Source organism: Vigna unguiculata, chromosome 9, assembly GCF_037176805.1.
Source record: "Vigna unguiculata cultivar grain cowpea cultivar isolate G323 ecotype 2 chromosome 9, ASM3717680v1, whole genome shotgun sequence".
In the NCBI taxonomy this organism is placed as follows: Eukaryota; Viridiplantae; Streptophyta; class Magnoliopsida; order Fabales; family Fabaceae; genus Vigna; species Vigna unguiculata.
The window spans coordinates 15,664,628-15,689,454 of record NC_140800.1 but is presented as its reverse complement, the minus strand read 5'-3'; the positions used below and the strand labels follow the sequence as shown (position 1 = coordinate 15,689,454).

The window sequence follows — 24,827 nt, the reverse complement described above, 5'->3', positions numbered from 1 at the left end:
TGTGAATAAGGATGATTTATTTTGTTGGTGTAATTGACATATTCTTCGTGTCAATTTTGGTGAAAAATTCTTGCACCGTTTTAAGAAATTTAACGAAAAACTTAAATTGCATCAATTTTTAAAAAATTACAACCAAATTGAAACTAAAAAACATTACATGACCAACTTGACATTTTTATACGAAAAAATGGACCACAAGACTAATTCAACCAAAATTTAGACACTTCCAAAATATTGGCTGAAGATCCGCCATTGACTATAACTATTTATTTTTTTTTAATTTCTGAACCAAATTATATCAAACTTTGGAACATGACAAATTGCAATTTCACATCAAAGTTTAGTGTAAGGTCCACTTATATTTCGACCCTAATGTTTAAGGGATGTCCCAATCAGTTGGGCATAGGATTGGCCCATGGGGTGTCCAAAGCCCTTAAAGCAGTCTAACCCCCCTCATTTTTGTCACTTTGCAAAAACAGTACCTTGCTTACTCTCTTTTTTCTCTCCTCAAAAGCTCTGCTAGGGTTTGGAGCTCACTCATACTCAAGTTGACTCAACCAGTTTCGACTCCACGTAAGTTGTCTATCAGCTTATACTAGTTCTTCTCTAGTCGTATTTTTGTGTTTCCCTTGAGGCTTATCTCAATGACCTTGTTTCTGTTCTGTTCTGCTATTTTTCAACTCATTAATCTATTCCTAGAGCTGTTGTGCTCTGCTGTTTGGTGTCGAACTCTTTTGCTAGCTCTTTCCAGGTAAGGAAAGCTAGGGTTTCGTATTTTAAATCTAATCCAACTATTTTTTTGGTTATGTTTTACATTTCTAGTGCTTGTGTGATGTCCACGATGGAATGAATGTGCATGGTTTGCTGTTTGGATGAATCTCGAGTTTTGCAGGTGTAGAACAGTGAGGGAGAAATGCTATTTTCGCCCAAGCGAGCTCGTCTCGCCTAGGCGAGAGTGGCAGAAACTCGCCCAGGGGTTTTCGCTTGAGTACCCGCTCAGGCGGAAAATTGAGTTTTGCGCGAAAAACCATCTCGCTCAAGCGAGATGACCTTGCCTAAGCGAGAATTCGTGAAACCCTCAGGACCTTTGTTCACAGTCCTGCCTAAGTGAGAGCCTGCAGCTTGAGCGAGAGCACTCCTCTTGCCTAAGCGAGGGTTTCTGGCTTGAGCGAGACTTGACGCAGACCACACTGTTTTCTCGCATGATTGTTATGAATTGTATGATTTGGCTAGTTTGCTCTATTTAAAGTATGAAGTATGCAAATATGCGTGAAATCTCTAATGTTATGGACTGGATTAATGCGTTTGGTATGATCTTGGCATGAAACATGAAAGGATGGATGGTTATAAATGTGATATGGAATTAGTATGTATAATGACTTTATGTTGGTTGGAGAAACATGATTTTGGTGTGATCAGGACATAATTCCATGATGGTTGCGTGGTGGTGCCTCATTGGTCAGGACACAATTCTATGACTCTATGTGAGATCTCATGGTGGTGCCTCATTGGTCAGGACGTAATTTCACGATGGTTGCGTGGTGGTGCTTCATGGTCAGGACGTAATTCCATGACCCCTATTAGTGGGAGCTCATGGTGGTGCCTCATACTTAGGACGTAATTCCACGAAGTTCGTGGTGGTGCCTCATTATATAATTTAGTAAGGATTCAAGTAAGGATTGCATCCTAACACTTTAAAGAGTCAGTTAGTCTCACAGAGTGTACTGACTCAAGTGGTGTGAGTAGTAGGAGACCCTAGTCTTTGGCAGGATAATGACCTTAGATGTTTGAAGGCTAACCTTGTGAGTGGTAGGGTGAAACCCATTGGCAATTGGCTCTCCAGAGCCGTAGAGGCCACCACAAGTGCAAGCATCCGGTGAATCCAACTAATTATATGCATCCGGATAAGTCGTGTCTTGAGTCTTAGTGTCTGGTTTGCGAGTCCTCACATGTTTGGTTGATGTATGTATCTTTGGCTATAAAATTGTATGAAATAGCATGATAAATCGTTTTATACTCTAGCTTACCCTTTTCTGCTTGTTTGTGTGTTCTATGTGTGGTTTTCTCTTTTTGCGATGATCATCAATTTATTGATGTGAGCATATACGAGAACTCCTCATGGTCAACATGATAATGAAGATTTCGCTGCCTAGTTCGTTTGGGGCCAGATCCCACCTTTTATGAATTCTTTTTTAGAGCTATAGCCCATGTATTTCCTTGCTCTTAGAACATATACTTTTATACTGTTAAATTGTTTTCTTTGACTCGTTATTGGCATCGTGGTGTGCCTTAGTCTCCTTCTAAGTATTATGGGAAAAACTGTAAGGAGTAGCGTTTATATTCTATGACTTTGCTTCTTATATTATTCTGTGAGACATTTCATTTAATTAAGGTTATTATTTAAATGAGGTGTTACATTTAGGACTAAATACATGTTAAAAAAATAATAAAATTTTATTATATAGAAAATTTTTAAATAGACATTTAAACGTGTTAGATAGAAGTAATATATTATATGTAAAAGAGATAATAAGAAAAAGAAGAGAATAACTAACACAAATTCTCAAAATACTTAAAAATAGATAGTTAAATATTATTGTAAATGTTTACTGTTATTATAATGACAAAAATTTACTTTCATTAAATATATTATTTCTTTTAATATTTATATCCAACCAAACAAATGGATAAAAAAATATCTGCACCCTTTATTTTTTTTCGTTAATTAAAACAATATTTATTCTCACTAATAACTCACGTCTATTTATTTATTTTTTTCTCTCACATTTCATTTCTTTCCCAAGTGGACCTAAACAATAAATTTCAAAGGTTGATCAGAAGTCTTCAACCAAAGATTTAAACATGGACGCATACTAACAACTACGTACGAAAAAGTTAATTTAATTTATTTTAAAACATAACTAATACTCAATTAATTCTTTGAACAAACCGTTAAGCAAATTATTATTTCTCTTAAATTAACCATTATCAAATGTGGTGTTAAATTAATTAAAAAGAAAAACTACTGAAATTTAAATGCAGGATTAAAATATTTATATACTCATTAAGAAATCCGTTATGGTGAGCAGAAGGAAAAGAATCAGTCGTTTTTGGACAAAAGAGACATCAAAAGAAAAAGGGCAGCGTAAAAATATTCCGCGTTTGAGTATATACTTGTTCAATCCATTCTCAAAATTTCAAAACACGGAAAACGACAAGCAAAGGACGAGAGCAAAAAAGTAAAAAGGAAAAAGAACGGAAAAGCCAACTACGCACTTGTTACGTTGCCATTGCCCTCGATCCGCGTCTGTTCTGAAGCGAACCTTACTAGTTAAGTTCTCGTTGCAACAAAACCTTGAGCAATATAGTTTCTAAACCCTCGTTTGTTTCCGGAAACGCGCTTGCACGCAGCACACAGTGAAGTTCGAGTTCGTAGAGAGCAGGCGAATCCGCCGCCGCCATGGTTAGGGCTCGCGAGAACTGGGAGAAGCTGGTTCGAGCGACACTGAAGAGGGAGCAGCTAAGGAATGCAGGCCAAGGACACGCCAGAGTCCCCAGTGGAATCGCCGGCGCGGTTCCTCCGTCGCTCGCTCAAACTACCAATATTGATTTGATCTTGCAGGCCGCCGATGAAATTCAATCGGAGGATCCTAACGTTGCTAGGATCTGTAAGTGTTTCAACTTGCTCAATTGGAATCTGTTTGCGTGTTTAAAGTTTCTATGCTGCGTGCGTTAACGTTGTCTGTGAACATGAGATCTGCTCGTGCGTTATAGTGTTTCTTGGAGTTAGTTTTATGTGTAAGGGGAGTGAGTGAGTCTCTTCTAGAAGTTAAGCTTGTTTATTTAATTTATTTATTTTTAATTTGCGGAACTGGTAGTATTAAGGAGTGAGTGAAACTTGTTTGTAGCGGGAATTTGAATTTAGTGGTGGCTGAAGTGAAGTATTTGGTGAAGGCAGGGTCATTTTTAGACGAGGTAAATGGTGGTCGTGATAGTCATGTTTAGTGCGGAAGTGAACATGGTTTGATATTGTGTGTGAGATGAATTAAGTGGATATGAAAATGGAAGGGGGATTTTATGAGCTAAAAGGATGGAAGGAGGACTGAGTGCCTGATACGCATGTTGTCCTGTAATGGGAATTTTCTGTTCTAGAAGTGGGAAAGTTGAAGTGGACAAAGTAGGTGACTAGATCTTAGTTTCGCTACATTTGAACTTTTTTGATTGGTTAGTGGATATTCAACGTCAATTAGGAGCTAGATTGACAATCATGGATTAGGCTAAGCTCACTGGAATACAAAGGGTAGGGGTTTGTTGGTCTAATTTATAAACACATTGCAATATTTCACATCGTCTTTTATGTATGTTCTTTGGAGTTGCCTTCATTTTTTCTCTTTATATTGGGTGGTGTACCTCTTATTATGGACTTGTCGTAGCTTGTGCTTTTCTTGTCTTTCAAAATTGTCTATTATGCAGGATTAAGACCTTGAGTTTTATGTATTTGAAATCAGAGAGTATGCTGAATTGTGTGTCGTAGTCAGACCACATTATATTTTATTTTTTCCAGTTACCTTACGTAGTTGGTACCATCATGATTACAAGAGTAGTTGCCTGATGTTAATCACCTCGTAAGAAGACATTTTTTTCTTTCAAGGTGATGAAGAAGCCATCATTAAATATTAGTCATGGTGAGAAAAGACCAAATTGACGCAGTAGTAGCAGCCTGAGAGAAAGTATGATTGGTTTCAAAGCCTAAGATTTGCATTCTTTCAGCCCAGGGAGGAAATATAATATCACTTGATCACGTTAAATTTAAATTTAGTTAACCACTCCACAATATAAACATGTGTGTAGTGTATGTGTCTTCTATTACATTCTCTTAGCTCAAGTATTGTCTTTAAAGTTTCTACTTAAATTGCTGATATTTCTCATGTATTGGTTAAAATTTTACGTAAACCATATTACTTTTTGAGCTTCTCAATGTTCATATTGGGAAAAAGCCAAGTATGATATTTCCTAGAGATAGAGCCTAAAAGGTTGGTTTTGTGGTGTTGAATTATGCCTAAGTTCACATTCTAAGATGGTATCAAAGTTTGTATTAGATCCATTAAAAGGGTCACCCACCATATTATCCACGTACCAAACTCAATAGTGCTGGACGTGAAAGGGTATATTGTGAAAACTTGAGTCCCATATTGGTTAGAGATATAGCTTGAAAAGAGATATCAGTGGAGACAATCCTCAACTTACAAATTGGCTTTGCAGGGTTCAGTTAGGTCTAAATTCACATTTTAAGAGTTCATGTGTCTGTCATGTGAAATACGAAGAAAGATATCATAATTTGTTGCGTGATAAATAATAGATTAATATCGGTTCAGCTTGAATCAGCTGATAGTGTTCCTTTTGTGATATGCATCATTATGACCTCTTACTTTTGATCTTCAGTGTGCGAGCAGGCATATAGTATGGCTCAAAATCTGGATCCCAACAGTGATGGTAGGGGAGTTTTACAATTCAAGACCGGTTTAATGTCTGTAATCAAGGTATTGGTCACGATCGGTGTATTTTCGGTGATACATTACCTTTTTCTTCAATTGATTTTTTTATATTTTCTTATTTGTCTGAATTTAAAGGTATTATCAGCTCACTTAATTATTATTTTCGTTTTGCTATCTTCTTTAGCAAAAACTTGCTAAGAAGGATGGGGTTCGGATTGATCGCAATCGTGACATGGAAAACCTTTGGAAGTTTTATCTTCACTACAAGCAACGTCATAGAGTGGATGACATCCAACGAGAAGAACAGAGATTGCAAGAATCTGGAACTTTTAGCTCCTCACTGGGAGAGTATGTCCAACCCATAATTTTTTTATTTTTTATTTTTAATTTAACTTACAAATATATAGTTTATTTCTTCAGTAAAATAGAAGGAGGTTATTTCCTGTTTACGCTGCGTTGATAAAGCTCGATGCTTATTTGCAATTATTGCCTTAAATTTTCTCAACGGATAAAATTACCAACTTGTTTGTTCTGTAGAGTTGCTTGTATATGTCAATCAGAATTCAAGTCTTGGTTTATTCATTTTGGTTCAAGGCTTGGTTTATTTTTCTTTTCCAGATAGGTGATTAAAAGGCAACAGAAGGTTTCTGTGGCTAAGAAGTCATTGTGTTGAAGGTGGTGAAAAATAATACAATGTGTTAATATGCAAAAACTAATAGTAATGTTGAACTGCTAAGACAGCAGATAGACTGTCAGTTTTCTTTTCTTATGTCTTATATGTGAGTAATTATACTTATACATAATTTGTGCGGTAGTGAAACTGTTGTTGGCTGCTCTCCTCTCCTAACTAAAATTCTTAAAATATGAAGAAAGTCTTTCTTATTTACTTTTTAGATTTTGTTGATTAAAAACCTATATATATATATATATATTTATCTATGTTGTATTTTTTCTTTTGTGTGAAATGTTTTAATACTGTAGGTTGAAGCTTAGATCATCAGAAATGAGAAAGATCATTGCTACACTACGGGCTTTAGTGGAGGTCCTGGAGGCACTTAGTAAGGATGCTGATCCCAGCGGAGTTGGAGGACTCATAATGGAGGAGGTACTCCTTTTGTGTTAAGATGTCTATCATAAAGCAAATTAACTTTACTGATTATGCATTGGATGCTTCAATTATTCATTTTATTTTGATGATTAATTTGGTTGCTTTCAAATTTATAAGCCACTAGTTGTCGTTCTTTTTTGTATTGCTAATTGACATCTAAAATAGGAATATAGAAATCTTTTTACTTAATGTTGTCATCTGGTTCTTTTAAAATTCTATTTGAACATGGCAAAACTTCTTAGTGAACTTATTTTTTATTAACTGATTATGATTTGTAATTAACTCATCATATTTGTCTCTTGTTTTCTTAGTTGAGAAAATTAAAGAAGTCAAGTGTGACATTATCTGGAGAGCTTACACCATACAATATTATTCCTCTGGAAGCACCGTCGTTAACCAATCCTATCAGAATTTTCCCTGAAGTAAGTTGAATGCTTTATAAGACTTCTGTGTCCTCTCTTTCTTTCATTCAAGTAGCTTGTACTTGACCCGTTCACTGTATTGACAATAACTAGGAGTTGCTGACATTGACACATCCATTTATGGTTGCTGCATGATTTCTGTAATACCCTTTAATTCATGTACTTTTTGTGGTAGTTTCTAAAGCTGAGGTTTGGTTCTCAATATCAGGTTAAAGCAGCAATATCTGCAATTAGGTATACTGATCAGTTCCCTAGTCTTCCTGCTGGATTTAAAGTATCTGGACAAAGGGATGCAGATATGTTCGATCTTCTAGAATTTGTGTTTGGTTTTCAGGTTTGTAATGATTAGTGGGAATTTTTAATTCTGTTTATTATGGCTGTGTATCATGGCTAATTGCATGGTAACTAACAGATCACTTTCAATGTTCCTGCTGGATTGATCATTTTTTTTTAAAGTTTTATTACTGATACAAAATGGTGGTTCCCATTCCCAATATTTTACATCAATAATTAGCAAAAGATGAATATTTGCTACTACTAAATAACAGGAGGGGATTTTCTTACACTAAACATAGGACTTCTACCTGTTCCATTTCCAAATAGCCCTCTTACTGACATTGTTCATCTGTATTGGAAATTACATGTCTCTTTTCGCACTTAAGCTCTGTTTTACTAGCTAAGATTAATTTGCATGGTCTACTGGCTGCTTTACACTTGGAGCATGTTTGAGAATGCTTTTCCCATCAATTTCAGCTGTTTGATTGAAAATAAGCCGTTTTAAAAGTAAGCTAGATTTTTTGAGGCACAAATATGAAATTTTGTATAAGCTTATTTTTTTCCTGAAAAAAACTTTTTCTTGAAAAAAAAATTGTTTTCTTGAATCTGAATTTATTGCTTACAATTATTATTCAACAGTTTCTCCCATCATCAGCGTCACCCATACTATTTTTTCATGTAAAAGCTGGCTTTTTGTTGCATCCAAAACAAAGTTAATTATTTGAAAACCATTTTTAGCAAAACTTACCCACATCAAAAACTAATTCTTATTATAGTTTATTATAACAATAATCTGTTATGCATTTAATCAACTATTGAAATAATCTAATTTCATAGCTTCCCAAACAGACCCTGTATTTTTAGATTTAGTAAACTGAAAAATAATACGCACACTTACATTGTCAGTGTCTATGATAGTATTATGACAAAGGGTAATATTGTCATGTCCTGCATTTATTTCTTCAAAAGAGGCTGTCTGCCCCTTGTCCCTGGTCGTACCCTTACCATCTTCTAGAACAGGGGGCTTATGCTCTTCCCTTTATGAGCTCATTGTCCCTCATTAGAGTCAATATGACTCCCTCTTCTGGTCTTGTATTTTAGCTACATGGATATCTACCATAACACCGGAGAAGCTCAATGGAAAAAAATTCCTGTCTTGGTTTGCTTTAATGAATCTGTGGTTTCAAGGCTAGGGGTATCATGATCACCTAATAAAGGATCCTTGTTGTACATAGTATTGTTAGGTTAAAAAATTGTCTATATTTCTATAGTAATTATGAGAAACTCTTTAGAAATATCACATTTTAACAAACTCTTCACTTGAGATAGATTTGTTCTATATAAATTGAGATCTGTTGAGTGAATTTATACACAAGAAATTTCTTTTAGCATCTGAATCTCAATTCTTAGAATAATAGGGGAAAACGGACACTCATGGTTATGATTAAGCTACTTCTTTTATTATTAGTTTTCTCTGATTAGATGTTTTGCTTTGCTGCAAGTGTTGAATGGTCTGGGTTATATCTTAATTTTTGCACATGCAGAAAGACAATGTAAGGAACCAGCGCGAAAATGTTATCTTGATGATAGCAAATAAGCAGTCTGGACTTGGAATACCTGCTGCAACTGATCCAGTGAGTTCTTTTATGAATCCATTTTGGTGTAGTTTTACTATCAGGAGTATTATTTAATTTTCAGTTTGTAGACATTCTGTTTTTATTTTATTATCTGTCTTAAAAGAAACATAGTTGTTTGTAATCAGATTTTCAGTAACGGATGGAACAAACTTTAGCTTGAAGTTGGTTGGTATTAACAAATAGAAGCAAACTAGTTCTTACTTACTATGGTCTGGCAGTGATATAGTAACAGCTTTTTGAAATTTAGAATTTTGTTCTTTGCTGTTGATCTCAAGGTGTAGTTCAATTGTTTACTATGCCTCAAATGAGAATATAAACTTTTTCGCTAGTCCTAAAAACTTGATCTTTGCTCACTGAAACAATGATTGCTTGAGTTCCTCAATATTATTTTAAGTGATACCATCACCATTAGTTAGCTTAGATCCAAGTTACAACTTTCATACCCACTTTTTGTAATTGAATACAAAAAGAAAAATGCTTAAATGAGGTTGTAGAATAATCTCTCTAATACGCTTTCCACACCTATGTGGAAGGATCTCATGCAATTTCTGATTAAGTGCATCTTCCATACTCTCGTGGGCAGAGCTATACCCCTGTGGGCGAACCTTTTGTGTGTCTCCCACACACGTGTGGTGCAAGTTAAAATTATAATTAGGCGTTTTTAACTTTATTCTAATATAATTATCAGATGTATCTCTATGATAAATTCAAACCCCCAAATACTAATCGCTTCAAATAGTTCTATGGCAGCAACAATCTAAATGAATAAATAATTTTGGATGTGATTTATTGATAAGTTCTTTTGCTCATATTTTCAGTCTTAAGTCGTCAGCCATTGCCAATCACATTAGTCTTCCATAGTTTGCCAGCCATTGCCAATCACATTAGTCTTCCATAGTTTGCCAGCCATTGCTGGTTGGCAGCCATGTCTGCTGTCCAACCTTTTTGTCACCGAAACAACTCCATGTCTTCTTCACAAGGCTTGTCGGACCTCCTTGCTCTTGTTTCTCTAGTTTCAGCTTTGGTTGAGAGGCTCCTCTCTCCTCTCTCTCATACTCTTTGTCCCCTACTATTTTCCATCTTTTGTAGTTGGCATTGGCTTGGGAGTGTAGATTGTTGCCGTAGTTCTGATTGTTGGTGAATTCTTTCTTAAATATTTCTTCCTTTTCTCGAAGTGGATACAAATTTCCTCAATGTTCTTTTTGTAAGAGAATTGGCCACACTCAAGATAAATGCTTATCCTAGCATGGTTTTCCTAGCAAGACAACAAAGATCTTCCAATCTATTAAGGTTGAACCGCATTTTTTTTATGAAGAATATCAAGAATATCTCAGTTTGAAGTCCGAGAACCAAGCACGATCTTTCACTAGTTTGTCAATAGCTTGCATCTCTCAAACCTTGGAATGTCAAAGTTCATGGATAATTGACTTAGGTACTTCTGATTACATTTATGATAATGCTTTCTTATTTACTTCCATTTCGCATCCTAAAATTTGTCATGTTATTACTTTAGCCAATGGATCCGACGTTACTTCTCTAGGAGTTGGTCAAATCTCCCTTTTTTTGTCTTTAAACCTAAAACATGTTCTTTTTGTCCCTAATTGTCCTTTTAACCTACTTTTTCAGTTAGGCAATTAACTAAATCTTCAAATTGTTCTATAACCTTTGATGCAAATTCTTTTGTTATTCAAGAGCGCAATAAAAGTCAATTGATTGGTGAAGGAAATGAATCTAGGGGACTTGACTATCTAGGCACTAGATCGTCAATTTCTGCTTTAGCATCCCCATCTCCTAGGCTACTACATGATAGTTTGGCTCATCCACAATTATCAAACTCCAAGTCTTGGAGTGAGTCATGTCGATTAGGAAAACATTTTTTTTTTCCAGAAAGAGTTGAATCAAGGTGCAACTCTGTCTTCTCTATAATTCTTCATGATATTTGGGGTCGAAGTCAAGTTTAATCTTTTAGGTTTCGTTATTTTGTTACTTTTATTGATAAATATTCTAGTTATTTTGTTCTGGATGAATATTTTGTTACTTAATGAAAGGTCGATCTAAACTTTTGAATATCTTCATGTCATTCCTTAATGAAATCAAGAACTAACTTGGCCAAGTGATCAAGATCTTGGGGAGTGATAATGTCAAAGAATACTTTTCTTTTTTTTCCCATTCATTTATACTCAACAAGCATTTTACACTAGTCCACTGGTCCTCATGCACCTTAGCAAAATGGTCTGGCAAAGTGAAAGAATAGACACTTTGGTGAAATTGTTCGTATGTCAGTGCTTAGTGCCAATGTTCTTTCACTAAGGTGATCCCATTCTTAGTGGTTGTTATCTTGTTAATAAAATTGTTTTTTCTTCTTTGGACAATAGCGTTCCATATTCCATTGTCTTTCTAAATGCACCTTTATTTCATGTTTCTCCTTGAGTTTTTGTTGTGTGTGTTTTGTACATGGTGTATCTCAAGGTTTGGATAAACTTAGTTCGAGCTATCAAATGTGTGTTTGTTCAACTAGACTTGCCTTTGCCTTTATTTGAGCCCTTCATGTATCCTACTCCTAACAATGTTCCAATGTCTCCAAATAATTCAAATTCTTCTAATTAGCCTAAATCACCTGGACCATCTCTCCTCTTATCAGCTCCCAACAACTTACTCCAGTGATTGGTCTAATGCTATATGTTGAGTGCTCTTCATCAAGACCTGATAATGAGAATTATAGCTGGTCTATTGCCATTCGCAAAGGTACTCGGTCTGCATGAAACAATCATCCTATTTATAATTTTCTAAGCTATCATCGTTTGTCTCCTTATTGTTCTTTTATCTCCTCGTTGTCTTCTATTACCATTTCTATAAATATGAAAAAGGCACTTGATTGTCTTGTGTGTAAGCCATGATTGTTGGAATGCAGGCCCTTGAACAAAATGATACATAGGAGTTGGTTCTCCCATTTGGAAAGATGGCAATTGGCTTTCGTTGCGTCTGTTCAATAAGAAGTGGACCTAATGGTGAAGTTGATCACCTTAAAGCTTGATTGGTAGCAAAGAATATATCTATATCTATGGGATTGAATATTGTAATACTTTCTTTCCAGTGGCCAAAATGAATACTATTAGACTTTTCCTTGGTATGACAACCATTTGTCATTGACCTCTTCATCAATTAGGTATTAAGAATGCTTTTCTACTTGACGATCTTGAAGAAGTTCACATGGAGCAACCACTTGGGTTTATTGCTCAAGGAAGAGTCTGGTTTGGTTTGCAAATTGCGGCGCTCTCTCTATGGTCTCAAGCAGTCTCCATGTGCTTAGTTTGGAAAAATTAAACAACTACGTCCAAACACTTGGGTTGAAATGCACTTAAACAGGTCATTTTGTTTTTCTATTGTCACACCTCCCCTAGAAAATGTGTGTGCTTAATGGTGTATGTTGACAATAGTCTTTATGGTGCTAAATATCTTAGTTCAAGGAACACCTATGTAATCAATTTTAGACCAAGGATTTTGGAAGTCTAAAATATTTCTTGGCATACTAGTAGCTTAAGCAGAGGATGGAGTTGTAATTTGTCAAAGGAAATATGCTTTTGACATCTTAAAAGAGACGAGCATGATTGATTGTAAACCAATGGATTGTCCTATGCTATGGATTGAAATCAGAAATTAATGGCAATATAAGGAGAAGCTTTCTTTGACTTGGAAAGATATATAACGCTGGTTGGGAAACTTATTTATCTTCCATTACTAGATCAAATTTGTCTTTTCTAGTGGGAGTTGTGAGTCAACTAATGCAAAATCTTTGAATTGATCATTGGAATGTTATAATATGTATTTTTAAATATCTTGAAAAGGCTCTAAGACAAGCCTTAGTTTAGAGTTTAGGGTTTAGCAAAAACTGACTAACATCTAGTTGGTGGGCCTTAGCTCTTGATGGAGTTAGGGTTGAGTTTTTTTCAAAGTCACTTCAGAACTTTTATATACACTTCTTTCTATCTTTTCTTTATTATTCTTATCCTTACTGATCATGCATGGAGACATGCTGGTCCATTATTCATTGTTTCTTTATTATGACTTATGATGAGTTTGTACCTTATGCTTGAAGATTATATAGTACTTTCAATATCTTTTTGATAAACTCTTACAAGTTTGTAAGTCAAGTATACTAGTCATGTTTATTGAAGCTTTACAAGGTTACTTAAACTCTTGAGTTTGACATTTAAATGTAAATCTTGCATAATAGGTGTTTTACAACTTCTACATTGTAGGTATGCTCAGTATGGTCCTATGGTAAATGTACAATAATACAATTCATTGCTTTGTGATATTCCTTTCTTTTTGTGGAATTTTGTAATGTGCAGAAAATAGATGAGAAAACAATCAATGAAGTATTCTTGAAGGTGCTAGATAACTATATCAGGTGGTGCAGATACTTGAGAATTCGTCTTGCTTGGAATAGGTTATTACTTCAACTCACTCATTTTTTGATTGGCTTTCCTCTTTCACATTTTATTTGATTGCATTCCATTTTATGCTTCGTGCAGTTTAGAAGCTATTAACCGGGATCGGAAGCTTTTTTTGGTTTCCTTGTATTTTCTTATTTGGGGTGAAGCTGCAAATGTTCGTTTTCTTCCTGAGTGTATTTGCTATATATTCCACAATGTAAGTCTGTAATTGTGCTCTTTATATTTTAGGCCATTCCTCCATTAGCATTGTTAGTTTATTTTCGCTAATAGTTTTAGAATTACTTCTCATATTTGATCTTGCTTTTTATGTGATTCTCTCGTGCTGCTGGGATTTAGGCTACATTTGATTAAACGATTCAAGTAAGCACTTATTAGAGCTTACAATAAACTTGATTGAGAAACTAGTTGAAATAATGTGGAAAGGGCATATTTGGTTAGTTTCTTTGTGAAGTTCATTGAAATAAGCTATAAAGAGGCTTATAAAAATGTCACAAGGCTCTTTTTTAGCTCCTGTTAGCTGTTGCGGGGACCTCTTTAGTATAGCTCATGTTAAGTAAGCTATTTATATTTTAAGAACTTATTATAAAAAGTGTTTGGCCCAACTTTTTCTCAAGGAGAAAAGAAATGCTGAGCCTTACATACCCCTAGCAACACAGACACTTCCCTGTCGTTGAGTGTTTTATGAATAAATTGTGGCCTTCTTGACTTTGTTGGTACCCTTAGATGGTTGTACCCTTTATGATTTTTCTAAACCACGCTTGGAGCAGCCAATATGTTTCCATTTTTAGCCTACAAACAGAATTTGGAGCAACACTTTTTCCATTTCTCAGTGGAACCTCCTTATAAATTTCCTCCTTAATCTTTCCATGTAGGAAAACACACTTCACATAAAACTTCTGTTATTCCCAGCCATAGTTGACAGAAAGAGACATTATTTCCCTGACTGTATTTAACTTGAAAGAATTATGAATGAAAGAAGATTTTTATTCAAAATTGGTTCCTCTGAAACAGTACATCAGTCTCTATATATAGAGAACTCTACTCCTAAAGTAATAATTACGAAGAGATCTCTAGAACCTTCTAACAACTTCTATTAGCTTCTTGTAACACATTTAATATTCTACCAACTTCTAGTTAAAATCCTACTTGCAACAATTTATCTTTGCAACAAGGGCTTAGGTTTCTATGTAATCAACATATGATTCCTTTTTTAGCGTACAAACAAAATTGACAGCAATACTTTGGCCATATCTCAGTGGGACCTCCTTGTAAATTTTCTCCTCAATATTCCAATGAAAGGAAACAATCTTCACATAAAATTGCTGTTATTCGCAACCATAGTTGACAGGAAAAGAGATTATTTCCCTTACTGGAGTTATCTTCACAGCACCGGCTAAGGTTTCTATGTAATCAATTTTGAAGGTATGTTTGATTCTTTTCACTACTAACCTTGCTTTGTGTGTCTCCATTGCCTCACTAGCCTTATATTACATAGAAAGCCAGCCTTTTAATGTAAGGTTTGTACCTACTTACATACTATAATTTGATCATATCTCTATTCGATGTGGGATTTTTGACACACCCTTTCACATCCAATGGCATTGGACTGTATGCTTGGATAAAATGATGAATGTATATCTATCATTCCAGCTTGCATGAGATAAACCCTAGATAAACCCTAAAGTGCAGCAACCAATGAGAGAAACCTATTGGATATTGCTTCGTACACCCCCTACACCCCATCAATTTCTAGCTACACCCCACAAATTTGGAATTTCAACTCTTTTCTCTTAGTCTTTTGTTGGGTTATCAGCCCAAATTATCATTTTCTTAAAAGTTGGACCATACCAGACCGAATAAAAATATTACAATTTAACCTAATATCCTGTCTACATTACAGCAACCTTGTTATTCAATGCCGCCACTTGCCATTGCTGGTGCAACTGTTTGCCACCACCGGCCGCCGATGACACATCCGCTTGCCACCATTGGCCATTCTGCTCTTGCCGCCACTAACACTATTACCATTATGTTTTTGTTTTCTTAATTATCTATATGCATTATTCGATATCGACAACACTAGTTGTCTTCCACTTATTAGGGACTTATTTTTATTTGTTGTAAATTAATAGGTATGTGTTACTGGTACCCTCTTGAAAAAGAAGGGTTTTATTTTCAAACCTCCTTATTTTGGTCACATTTTATTAAAATCTTTAAATAAATTGACACTGTGATCTACCTGTTAAAATTAAAATGTATATTTTGAATTAAAAGGGTTAGACACAAGAAGATTGTGAGGTTCTATCTTCCTTGTATCAAAGTAGTGATCACTTTTTTTCTGATGAATATGTGGTGTGTCGCTCTGCTTTGATTTTACTGAGGTTATTCCCATTTTCCTAATATTAAATATTTTAGGTAGATGAAGTTTAGTTATAAACCTTTCCAATCACTTTTAATGCTAATTAGCCATGATGTGTTATATAGATGGCCAAAGAGTTGGATGCTATTTTGGATCATGGAGAAGCTGGACCTGCTCTCAGCTGCGTAACTGATGACGGTTCTGCAAAATTTCTTGAGAAAATAATTTGTCCTATTTATGACACGCTAGCTAAAGTGAGTTGCTTTATTCACTCTCTTATTATAATGCAGTTTTATGTTCCAAATCTTATTATGCACAACCGTTAATTTATTTGGTGAAATGGTAGCACGTTGCCATTTGGTTGTAAACAGAAAGCATCCATGCCGGTATTCACTTTTTGGCCATTCAAACTACTGTGGTAAAATTTCTCACGTTAAGGAATTTCCTTCTAATTGTGGAACTACAGGATTGTTTGTTAACTGGATGTAGTTGCTGCCAAAATAATAGGTTTAGTGGTCTTATCATTGTTAGTTTAGTTGATTTTGGCTCAAAATAGTTGTTCTATACTAATTCTTGTCCCATATTAGTAGTTTATAAGTTGGTCTTAGTGCTTTGTATTGTAACCCATTTATGTTGTATTTATATTTTCTATGTAGTGAAATTGACTTAATTTTAGGCAATAATAACTTAAATAGATATAATTAATAACTAACGATTATGTAGAACATTAATCTATAGATATATAGGTAAATTTAATTTGGGTTGAAGAGATATTATCGATGACTATGAATTAGCTTTTTGTATTTGATTAGAATAGATTACTACTTACCTCTTGAGTAAGACCTTCTATTAATAAAAAATATACATGAAGACAAAACTTAAGGGGTACAAAATTTTGTTAGGGTTCTTGGTTAATAAGTCGTGGCTATTTAATAATAAGTCAAGGTCATAGAAGGAAAACTGGTAAAATAAATTAATATTCTGCTTATTAAAGTCAATGATTGGACATACTTTGTAGTAAATAGACAAATATACAATTACTCTTTTTGACTATGTGGTTGTTTGTTATTAATTGTATCTTTTCATTTTTTAGTACTTATTTAAAATGAGAAAAAAAATACTCTTATAGTACAACGTCTATCCATAGGAGATCTTGCCTAATCAACACCAAAATACAAGAAAATTAGGTATTCGTTTTATCTTTGTACAACAAACTTGTCCTAGAGCCTTTTTGAGGTATCTTAAGATGCAAATGATAGCATTCTAATGAACTGATTAACAACTCTCATTGCAAAAGATACATAAGGTCTCTTAATAGCGTGAGAAATAATTTTCCCAACAAGTCTTTTATATCTCTATCAATCTAAGAAATGTTCACCTTGACCTGCTATTAATTTTATATTTGGATCCATAAGGCTATTTATAGATCTACAATTAGTCATGCTTGTTTTATTTATGATATTTAAAGCATATTTCCTTTTAGAATTTACAATGGCTTCCTATTGAGCGACTTCAATGCCCATAAATAAAGTATTTGAGCCTTCCAAGATCTTTACTCTGAAAGTGATTACATAAGTGTTCCTTTAACTTTGAGATTCTTGCAGTATCGTTTCTTGTAATAACTTTGTCATCAATATGCACAATTAAGTAAACACATTTTCCAAGTGAGGTATGAAAATAAAAAGCTGAATAGTGATTACATAAGTGTTCCTTTAACTGTGAGATTCTTGCAGTATCGTTTCTTGCAATAACTTTGTCATCAATATGCACAATTAAGTAAACACATTTTCCAAGTGAAGTATGAAAATAAAAAGCTGAATAATGTGCATCACTGTGTTTTTTTCCTAACTAAGCACGAGGAGATTGCTTGATACCATGGAGAGAGTGATGTAACATGCAAACCAAGTCCGACTCCCCTTGAGCAACAAAACTAGTAGGTTGCTCAATGTAAATATCCTCTTTTAGAGCAGCATGAAGGAAAACACTTTTGATGTAAACCTAATAGTGTAACCCTAACGAGAAGAGGAACTAAGTCCCATGTACCATTACGTTCAAGAGTCTGCATTTCATCAATCATGGCTTGTTACCATTATAGTAAGTATCGTACGATACGATACAGCCCCTCCGCAGTACAAATCGTGAGATGTATCGTTTTTACTCCCGAATTGTAAACGTATCGTACGATATAAGTGCGAATCGTAAGAATCATGATTGGATTCACGATACAAAATTACCGCCAAATTAAAACCCTAAATTTCCCCCTGCCAATTTATCCCCAATTTAAAACCCTAAATTTCCCCCCCCCCCCCTTTATTTTATTCACATTGAAACTCTCTCTCTTAAAACATATTAACGTTAACGAACAAAGCTGTTCTGACCTCTCGACTCTCGACTTTTCGACTTTCGACTTTTGCTTCACTCTGGTGATCACGAGGTGGTACTGTGGTGGTCGCGCGGTGGTCGCACAGTGGTCGTGAGGTGGTGGTGCGGTGGTCACGAGGTGGTGGTGCGGTGGTCGCCCGGTGGTGGTTGCGTTTCGTCTCGTGAACGCCTCTGTTTGTCTTTCTGTTCGTGTGTGCGGTGGTTCTGTGGTGGTTGCGCAATGATTCTGTGGTGGTCGCGTGGTGGTTGCGTGGTGGTTCTGACGTTTCTCCTTGTGACGTTTCTGGACAGGGAGGTTGTTTTCACATTTCTGTGTAGGGGATTTATTTGCATGAGTAAGTCAAAAAGGGAGGTCGACATTACATGGAATTACTGTGACAGTGTTCCACCAAATAGGCTACAGGTTAAATGCAAGTTTTGTTCTCACACTTGTTGGGGTGGTATAGCAAGAATGAAACAACACCTTGCTAGAACAAAAGAAGATGTCATTCTGTGTTGTAGTGTCCCTGACGATGTGAACGAAATATTTGTGAAGATGCTAAAAGGAAAAGAAAAAAAGACAAAGGATGGCAGCTTTGATTGTGGAGGAGAATTAGCAAGAGAAGTGACAAAGGGAAAAAATGATCTTCAACAAATGACAATCAATGCATCATATAAAAATAGAGAAGATGTAATTAGAGAAATTTGCAGCTGTATTTATGGCAATGCATTGCCATTTAACCTTGTAAGGAGCCCTCTTTTTATACAAATGCTGAAGGCTGTTAGAGAGTATGGCAAAGGATTAAAACCTCCTTCTTATCATGAGGTAAGAGTTTCATATTTGAAAAAAGCTGTGGATAATGTTCAACAATGTCTACAAAAGTATAAAACTGATTGGGAAAAATGGGGATGTACATTGATGTGTGATGGATGGACGGATGGTAAAGGAAGATCATTGACTAATTTTCTTGTTAACAGTCCAAGTGGGACTGTTTTTTTGAAATCTATTGATACTAGTGATGTCATTAAAGATGGGAAGAAAATGCTTGAGTTGTTGGACAACATGGTGGAGGAAATTGGAGAGGAGCATGTTGTCCAAGTAGTTAATGATGGAGCTTCTAATCTTGTGGCAGCTGGAAGAATGCTAATGGAAAAGAGAACCAAATTATTTTGGTCCCCATGTGCAAAACACTGCCTTGATTTTGTTCTTGAAGATATTGGAGAGCTTCCAGTATTTTACAATACTATTAGCAATGCAAAGAAAATCACCACTTACATATATAGGCATACATGGGTTCTTAATTTGTATAGAAGCTACTCTAATGGAAGAGAATTAGCAAGACCAACTGTCACATGATTTGCTACTTCTTATCTCACATTAAATTGTATTAAGTAACAAAACAATGCTCTTAGATCAATGTTTGCTTCAGAGGAATGGGCTACTAGTCCACATGCTAATAAAAGTGAGGGTAAGCAAGTTATGAATTTGGTGTTGAGTGATGGTAGATTTTGGAGATCAATCACCTATTGCTTAAAATGTGTGATTCCACTCGTAAAAGTGTTGAGGCTTGTAGATGGTGATGCAAAACTAGCCATGCCATACATTTATGAAGCAATGGATAGAGCAAAGGAGCAAATTGCTGAAAATTTCCAAAAGATAGAAACGAGGTACAAAAAAGTGTGGAAGATTATTAACACTAGTTGGAATTTGCAACTACATAGGCCTCTCCATGCAGCAGCCTATTATCTAAATCCTAGGTAATGCATATTTCACCTAAATTTTTTCTACCAAGTACCTCTATTTTCGTTCTTCTCATGTCTTCAATTTATTTTTTGTTGTGTTAGATATCACTATGACAAAAAAATTTCAATTCGGATAGGGAGGTCTTGATTGGTTTATATGAAACATTTGAAAGAATGGTTTTGGATGTTAGCACAAGAGTTACAATTGATCAACGACTTGAAAAGTTCAAGGGAGCTAAAGGGCTTTTTGGAATGTACATGGCAATAGCTTCTAGAAACAAGAAACAACCTGGTAATGAAATTACTCTCATTACCACTTTTATATGATTTATAATTTTTAATTACATTAAATTATAATTCAATAGATTTTTATTTTGATAGCTCTTTGGTAGGAAAGTTATGGAGGAGAAAGTAAAGAGCTACAAAAGATAGCCATGAAAATCTTGAGTCTCACATGTAGTGCAACAGGGTGTGAAAGGAATTGGAGCACCTTTGACCAAGTCCATACTAAGAGAAGAAATAGATTGGAGCAACAAAGACTAAATGCTCTTGTCTATGTAAAGTACAATCTCCAACTTGAGTTGAGACAAAAGAGTAGAGAAGAGAAGGGGGAAACTTATGATCTCATATGTTTGTCAGATATTGAATCAGATGATGAATGGATTACAGAAAAAGAAAATCCTTGTTTGCCTATTGATTTCTCATGGATGGATATACATGATTGCTTTGATGATGAAGAGGGAGCTCCAAACAAAAAAAGGAAGAGAGGTAATTATTTCTATTCACAAGTTAAAATTTGAATGTCACCAAACTAGAACTAAACTTTATTTCTTATTCTTTTTGCTAATATAGGGCCAAGAAACTTAAATGCCAAGACCAATAAAAAAGGAAAATCCATAGTAGGAGATGAGGAGGAATTTGAAGACATTAATGAAGGGGAAGAACTTTCACTAGAAGATGAAGATCACTTAAGTGATGTAGATCTTGGAGATGATGATGATGAAATATGAATGATTTAGACTAGATTGTTTTTTTGAGGTTCTTTTGGATACAAGCAACAAAAACACTTATTTTTTGGATGGGTATAATGCAATACTTGTTTAGTAGCATATAGCCATAGTTAAAGGAATCTTAGGCAGCAACCACAATGTCATTTGAAGGCTGTGTTGCTGAAATTGTGAATCTATGTGGTAAAATATACATAGATACAACTACTTTATTTGACTATGAGGTTGTTTTGTTATTAATTGTCTCTTTGCATATTTATATATCCTATATATTTAAGTATATGTTACAATTTTTTTAATGTTTATGAATCGTACGATTCACGATTCAAAATTTAAGCTCTCCGATACACGATACGATTCACGATTCAACTACCATGCTTATTACCATCCAAGATGATTAAGTGCCTCTTTCCCTTTATTGGGAATGGTAGTGAAGATCCAGAGGGGATAAAAGAACTATAAGAAATGGAGAAACAATGATAGTTTAAAAAATTGTCAAATGAATTATGTTTGCATATAGAGCGAGTATGTTTTGGAATGGCAGGAGGCTAAATGGAATCTTAAATTATCAGGAGACGTAGTATGGAAGCATGATGGTTAAGGCCTTGATGCAGTTGCGTCACCGTGTGGCATTGGACCGATCATTGGAGTCCGTTGTTGGGAGGTTGTAAAAGGAGGAGGAAGTGGTCTATTGAATTGGGGTGGGAAGAATAGTTAGAATTATTTAGAGACTTTGGAACAATGTCAGGAGTAGGATACACAAATGGCTCAACTAAAGGCATGGGCAAGACTTGTTGACATAGTTAACAACTTTTTGTGAAGGAAGAGTGTTAAGATATCTTTAATATCTTATTTTCTTTTCTATTGTTATTATTCTTTCTATGTATTTTGGCCGTAGCCCATATGTTCTTTATTATAAATACAACCCCTATGTGTATTTCTACACAAGGGAGATTAATCTCAAACCATATTTTCTATATATTCAACATGGTATCTAGAGCTTAAGGATTTTTTTTTTCCTGTGCCTTGGTTTGGAAAATTTAGCAATGTTGTTCAACAATTTGGTATGACTCAGTGTGAGGCAGATCATTCAGTTTTTTATCGTCACTCAAGTGTTGGATGTGTCTACTTGATAGTGTATGTTGATGATATTGTTCTTACCGGCAGTGATAACCATGACATCTCTTTAGATGAAACAACATCTTTGTGATCATTTTTAGACCAAAGATCTTGAAAAACTCAGATATTTCTTGGGTATTGATGTGGCACAGTCCGACAAAGATGGTATTGTTATTTCTCAACGAAAGTATGCACTGGATATTTTGGAAGAAACTGGGTTGATGAATTCAAAATCTGTTGACACACCCATGAATCTCAATACTAAACTTCTACCAAATCAAGGAAATCCTATGTCAGATCCCAGACAGTATAGAAGATTAGTTGGAAAATTGAATTATCTTACAGTTACTCGTCCTGACATTTCCTTTGCAGTCAGTGTGGTAAGTCAATTTCTTAATTCTCCGTGCGAAGATCATTGGAATGCAGTCATTCGTATATTGAAGTATATTAAAGGATCTCCTGGTGAAGGGTTGTTATATGGTTCTAATAACCATACAAGAGTTGTTTGTTATTCAGATGCTGATTGGGTAAGATCTCATTCTGATAGAAGGTTTATATCCGGATATTATGTCTCTTGGAAAAGCAAGAAACAAAGTGTTGTGGCAAGGTCCAGTTCAGAAGCAGAATATAGAGCCATGGCTTCAGCCACTTGTGAGATTGTTTGGCTTAAGTAGTTGCTCAAAGAGTTACAGTTTGGAGACGCTAATCAAATGATACTTATATGTGACAATCAAGCTGCTCTTGATATCAGTTCTAATCCTGTCTTTCATGAGAGGACTAAACACATTGAGATTGACTGTCATTTCGTTCGAGAAAAGATTATGTCTGAAGACATTAAGATTGAGTTTGTTAACTAAAGTGATCAGTTAGTAAATATTTTTACTAAGTCTTTACGGGGACTGAGAATTAGTTATATTTGTAACATACGATTTGTATGTACCTGCTTGAGGGGGAGTGTTAAGATATCTTTAATATCTTATTTTCTGTTTCTATTGTTATTATTCTTTCTATATATTTTGGGTTAGCCCATATGTTCTTTATTATAAATACAACCCCTATGTGTATTTTCTACACAAGGGAGATTAATCTCAAACCATATTTTCTTATATTCAACAAAGAGAATAAAGGAGTTTCTTCTGAAGAGGTGACATTTGTAGGTATGTAATATTTTTTAGTATTAGGTGAATAACATCAATACTCTTTTTGAAGACAAAATTATTCAAAAAGGACATGTGATAGCCCGGGCTAAAAGTTTATCTGACCTGGAGAGACATCATGTACGAACACACTACCAAAGACTTGAGGAGAAATGTGAAGCAAAGGTTCATTTGGAAACACAATGGGATATGGAACTTCAGTTCAAAGAAGAAGAGGGAATTTTATTATGAACATAGCTGGTAATAAGAATGCCACCACCCTAGTGATGCACAAGTAAATTGCTCCAAATAGTAGGATACAATTAGTTTGAATTGTGTATTTTTTTTATACCATTTTGCTAAGGTGTTTGAGTATATATGGACTAGTATAAAATGCCATGTGAATTTAAAAGAGTGGAAAAACCAAAAGAGAAGTATTCTGCATTATCACTCCTTAAGATCTTGATCACTTGGTTAAATTGGTTCTTGATCTCATTAAGGAATGCACAAAGATATTCAAATGTTTAGATCAATCTTTCATTGAGTTTACCCATGTACAATGATAATACTCATCATTAAAAGTGACAAAATGATGAAACCCAAAGGATGAGACTCAACTTGGACTCAAATATCATAATAAATTATAGAAAAGAAACGTTGCAGCTTGATTAAGTTATTTTTCGAAAAAAAAAACACTGCATATGTTTTTGTAATTGACATGACTCACATTCTAGGACTTGAAGTGTTCTAACTTTAGCTATCCTCCTTTGAATTTTGAAAATATGGATTACCCAAGCAATCATGTAGGAGCTTAAGAGATGGGGATGCTAAACATAACATTGCTGGTCTAGTGCCTAGATAGTAGACTTTCCTATATTCATGTCCTTCTCAAATCTGTCAACCTATAATGCACTCTTGTATAACAAAAAAAATTGCATCAAAGGTTATAGAACAATTTGAAGATTTAGTTAATTGACTTAAGGAAATTAGATTAAAAGGACAATTAGGGACAAAAATAGCATGCTTTAGGTTCAAAGACGGAAAAAGGGAGATCTGACCAATTCCTTGAGAAGTAACTTTGGACCTATTGGCTAAAGTAATAACACGAGGATTTTTAGATGAGAAATGGTAGAAAATAAGGAAGCCTTGTCAGTAATGTGATAAGAAGCACCGAAGTTAATTATCTATGGATTTTGACATTCCAAGGTTTGAGAGATGCAAGCTTTTAACTAGTTGGGGAAAGATTGTGTTTGTTTGGCAGACTTAGGGCCCTTGGCTAAAGTAATAACATGAGGAATTTTAGATGATAAATGGAAGAAAATAAGGAAGCCTTGTCAGAAATGTGATCAGAAGCACCTGAGTTAATTATATGGATTTTGACATTCCAAGGTTTGAGTGATGCAAGCTTTTAACTGTTATGGAAAGGTTGTGCTTTTCTGGCAGACTTAGGACCCATTGGCTAAAGTAATAACATAAGGAATTTTAGATGAGAAATGGAAGAAAATAAGGAAGTGTTATTAGAAATGTGATCGGAAACACCTAAGTCAATTAACCATAGACTTTGAGATTTCAAGGTGATGCAAGCTTTTAACAAGAACAACCTTTCCTATCACTAATGCGTAGGAATTGTTACGGTTATATACATTTTTTTATTTCTTTTTATGTATTCCATCACTTGGCACTGACTCCCCATAAAACGTTATGCAG

At 34.9% G+C, this 24,827-nt stretch overlaps 1 protein-coding gene and 1 pseudogene across 2 annotated transcripts in view; both read left to right on the top strand.

Moving 5' to 3' along the window:
- Positions 1-3,204: 3,204 nt before the first annotated feature.
- Positions 3,205-24,827, top strand: part of GSL8 (glucan synthase-like 8) — a 56,716-nt gene continuing 35,093 nt past the window's right edge. Inside the window, exons 1-10 of the mRNA XM_085666465.1 lie at positions 3,205-3,668; positions 5,443-5,540; positions 5,680-5,843; positions 6,477-6,600; positions 6,915-7,025; positions 7,234-7,359; positions 8,846-8,935; positions 13,291-13,388; positions 13,474-13,591; positions 15,880-16,008. Coding sequence (XP_085522591.1) covers positions 3,461-3,668; positions 5,443-5,540; positions 5,680-5,843; positions 6,477-6,600; positions 6,915-7,025; positions 7,234-7,359; positions 8,846-8,935; positions 13,291-13,388; positions 13,474-13,591; positions 15,880-16,008 — 1,266 coding nt within the window. The 5' untranslated portion in view covers positions 3,205-3,460. The remainder of the gene's footprint in view (positions 3,669-5,442; positions 5,541-5,679; positions 5,844-6,476; positions 6,601-6,914; positions 7,026-7,233; positions 7,360-8,845; positions 8,936-13,290; positions 13,389-13,473; positions 13,592-15,879; positions 16,009-24,827) is intronic.
- LOC146883606 (uncharacterized) lies at positions 16,015-24,813 on the top strand (annotated as a pseudogene). The gene is made up of 4 exons (XR_014984570.1): positions 16,015-19,873; positions 19,961-20,150; positions 20,327-20,626; positions 20,711-24,813. The product of XR_014984570.1 is annotated as an uncharacterized LOC146883606 (transcript).